The 4,080-nt window shown below is 38.1% G+C and overlaps 1 protein-coding gene across 2 annotated transcripts; it reads left to right on the top strand.

Moving 5' to 3' along the window:
- Positions 1-399: 399 nt before the first annotated feature.
- Positions 400-3,775, top strand: LOC135595293 (GPN-loop GTPase QQT2-like). Of its 2 annotated transcripts, none has more exons than XM_065086021.1 (7): positions 400-664; positions 742-840; positions 931-1,058; positions 1,151-1,373; positions 1,467-1,757; positions 3,034-3,239; positions 3,323-3,775. In XM_065086021.1, exons 2-7 carry the CDS (start codon positions 769-771, stop codon positions 3,594-3,596), a joined length of 1,194 nt encoding a protein of 397 aa, XP_064942093.1. In that variant the 5' UTR covers positions 400-664; positions 742-768; the 3' UTR covers positions 3,597-3,775. The 2 variants fall into 2 exon arrangements, with proteins under 2 accessions (XP_064942093.1, XP_064942100.1); XM_065086028.1 differs by having other exon boundaries at positions 410-664; positions 943-1,058.
- The last annotated feature ends 305 nt before the right edge of the window (positions 3,776-4,080 follow it).

Raw genomic sequence — 4,080 nt, forward strand, 5'->3', positions numbered from 1 at the left:
GTATATTTAAACTTAAATATAATTGCCATCCTTTGTCTTGAAATTATTTCAAATATATCAAATGATTCTTAATTTCCATCAAAAATCACCAAACACTTCTTAAATAAATCATTGTATAAAATATTAAAATATATATCAACATTGATAATTAAGGTTGGTGGAGATTGTTTTTGGTTAACTCTGTTAATAAAATAATTTAGCATTGAACCAGTTTGCTTTTGGCGGGTAGAAAAGCTAAAGACTGTCATATGTTAGTGAGGCTAGTTTTATCATTTAAAAAAGATTTAGTGCTCTTTGGGAAACATTTTGAAATGAGGGTTGCAATATGGAAAAACATAACAACTTGAGGGTTTTCCGATATATATATATATATATATATATATATAGTTTGTTTAGTTCATGTACCCCCAAAAGCCCTAATTCCTCACCGTAACTTCGCTGATTTGGGATTCAATTCCGGCCTCCGTTTCCTTCGACAGCGGACCGCCGCCACCGCTGTCGTCGTCGTTGTCTTGTGCTCCTAACCACAGTAAGCTTGTTAGGCTTCCGAGGCGCGGTCCTGCCCTCAAATCCTCCTGCAAAACCACCGCTGTCCTCTGAAGCCGTCCTCAGTCCAGACGTAGCCCTTTCAATCTCAATTACTTCGATCATCTCCCACTACCGAGTAAAACTGTTCATCTCGGGTTTCTTTTTCCTGTTTTTTCCTTGATTCTTAAGTTGCTAATTGGAGGCATTTAACAGTCTTCGAAAGGCATATCGGCGATTGCCATGGATGGGGATTCGGACCCCAGCTCAAACAAGCAGATGCAGATAGATTTGGAAGAACCACTTGTAGATGAGGTTTGGAACAAAGTAATATCTTATGTTTTTCTGTCAGAAGTCGATCCTTTATTCACGTCTGATTGATTGTTCATCGTGCTTATGATTTAGTCAAATTCAAAGGTCAAAACGAAGGATGATATTTCGGAGTCGATAGAGAATCTGCGGATATCTGAGTCATCGAGTTCTAGCTTCAAAAGGAAGCCTGTGATCATCATCGTTGTTGGAATGGCAGGCATGTTATATCCCCCGTAAATAAAAAGAGGAGGTTTGGTCCTGACGTATTTTTCTGAATTCTTCATTGCCAGTAGATTTTCCATCTTGCAGGGAGTGGGAAAACCACATTTCTTCACAGATTGGTCTTCCACACTCAATCTTCGAACATCCGTGGATATGTGCTGAACCTTGACCCGGCAGTGATGACCCTTCCTTTCGGAGCAAACATTGACATAAGAGACACTGTTCACTACAAGGAAATCATGAAGGAGTACAACCTTGGCCCTAATGGTGGAATTCTGACTTCCCTGAATCTATTTGCAACAAAGTTCGATGAGGTTGAATGATTTTCTTTGCCTTTTTGTTGTGGTTAATGCTTACATTTCCCTGTAACTGTAAGCTAAGGTGCTGTTGCACTTTGTGTTGGATAGGTGATATCAGTGATCGAAAGAAGAGCTGATCAGCTCGATTATGTTCTGGTGGATACCCCTGGTCAGATTGAAATATTTACTTGGTCAGCTTCTGGAGCAATAATCACTGAAGCCTTTGCTTCAACATTTCCCACTGTAATTGCTTACGTTGTTGACACACCTCGGTCTGCCAATCCAGTAACTTTTATGAGCAACATGCTATATGCTTGTAGCATACTTTACAAGACAAGGCTGCCTTTAGTCCTGACCTTTAACAAGATTGATGTGGCCAAACATGAGTTTGCATTGGAGGTAAACTGTTCCTAACTGTGTTGCTTCTTGCTTGTCCTAGATTGTGCTGTTTTCTCATTTATAACATAATTGCTTCATCAACATGCTCTATTATTGTATTCAACATGCTTTGTAGTTTTAAGATTTCAAATTTACATGACCTAGCTACACACAGATTTCTAATTTAAAGTGTCAGTTAGTTTAGCTGGTAAAAACTTTGACAGTATATCACAAGATCTTAGACTCGAATCCTACCTTCTCCACTTATCCTTTGCACACAAAACACAAAAAAAAGATTGCTAATCAGAATGCAGACTTTCCTTCTCTCTTCTCTTAATTAGTTGTTTTATTTGTTCTTACAAGTCACTTTGCCCAAATTACCAATGTTGTTTGAAAATTGTATACATGTTTTCTCCATGTTAGCAATGATAGATATTCACGGATCTCAGTGGTGATGCTGTTAAAGCTTTATGATGAGTATCATGATGAAACATGTTCTTTTTTTTAGGTTTTAGGCAAAGAAGCCAAATGAAGCATAATTGTAGACTTGTCTATCGTTTCTTTGGAACCGGCCTTTCTTTTCTGAATGTAAATCCACATGGGGTCGTTTTGTTGATTCATGATGGAACTGCCCTGAGCTTCTAGATCCATAATTAGTATATACCAGAAAGAACAAACCAATGATGAGAAAACATGAAATGAGTTCTACTTGTGGTATGCTATTGAGATGTACTTTCTGTTAGTCCTATTGAGTTGGTTCACATGTGTTTTAGTTGTTGATGGTAATTGATTATTGGAATGAGAATACAATGAAATGGTGGGTTATAATTATCTGCTGAGGCTTTTGAGCCAGAAATAAAAAATTTATATATAATAGAAGAGTTTATTAAACAAGTTTGAGACTTCCCAAATTTTTGTATCCTACCTACTGATTTAAGGGTTCAATCAAATCTATAGTTAAGAAATTCCTCGTACATGGAGTGGCTGTCCCTACTAAATATGGGAAAAGAACCGACGCCGGCAATTTAAAGCCTTAGCTCATGAAGAAGGGGATTTGGATGTTATTATTTTAACTGATGATACCAGGAAATTAGGGTTTCTTGTATAATCATAATGTGCCTGTCTTCACCGCAGAAATTTCCAATTGTTGACCAATAAGGTCAACAATTCTGTGGCAATTAACATTTTTGGGACATCAAGATGGATTCAGTCCTTTCATCTTCTGGATAAGTCGAATGAATTTACTACTATGATACTTGACGAAGTGTTGTAACAACTTGTATTCTTTTGAAATCAGTGGATGCAAGATTTTGAGGCCTTCCAGGCGGCATTGGACACTGATTCATCATACACATCAACTTTGTCAAGGAGCCTATCGCTTGCACTCGATGAGTTCTATAAAAATATGCGTTCTGTGGGAGTTTCAGCCATTTCTGGTGCTGGAATGGAAGCCTTTTTTGGTGCGATAGAAGAAAGTGCTAAAGAGTACATGGAAAGTTACAAGTAATAACCAACTTTTGACCTGACTTTGTTTCTGAAACTGACTTTGAAATTATGTTCAAGATTTTATCTATTCTCTCCTGCAGAGCTGATCTCGACAAGAGAAGGGCTGAGAAGGAGCGATTGGAAGCAGACCGCAGGAAGGAGAACATGGAGAGACTACGGAGAGACATGGAGAAATCCAAAGGACAGACAGTGGTGCTGAGCACTGGTCTGAAGGACACGGAATCTCCTAAAATGGATGAGGATAAAGAGGACGGAGAAGAAGAGGAAGAAGAATTGGAGGATCTGAGGTTCTCAGAGGAGGAAACAGAGGAAGATGAAGGTGAAGATGAAGAGGTTGCTCACTTTGGCTTCTGAAGATAATGTACAATTTGCTAATTTCCACTTTTGAATGCATCTAAGACTATTTTCTAGGATCATTTCTAAAAACCTAGCCTTATGTAACGGCTGTGAAAACTTGTCTGTGGATGTCGTACTACCCTTATGTTCAAACTGTGCATGTTGTTCTTAAAATGTTTTGGAGTCTCCAAGCTGAATTTTCTCGACTTTGATGGCATGTTGTGTGTAAATTTTTTTTGAGAATTAGTGCCATATTAATTTTGGCCATTATCACAGTTTGTTGGGACTTGTATATCAACTAATAGGTTTTCGTAACATGTGGAGGTGTACTCCATGTATCTGGCTGTAGTTGTTCTTGACCAGAAAGATGATGCATACGGTATCATTCCATAATTTTGCTCGTTAAGTAAACAACCATCTGTAATGTCTTAGCTATTTGTGATCGGCTACGTAGTTTGATGTTGTTGGGATATTGGGGACGAGCAAAATTATTACTGTGTAA

Source organism: Musa acuminata, chromosome BXJ1-2 (genome assembly GCF_036884655.1).
Source record: "Musa acuminata AAA Group cultivar baxijiao chromosome BXJ1-2, Cavendish_Baxijiao_AAA, whole genome shotgun sequence".
Lineage (NCBI taxonomy): Eukaryota > Viridiplantae > Streptophyta > Magnoliopsida > Zingiberales > Musaceae > Musa > Musa acuminata.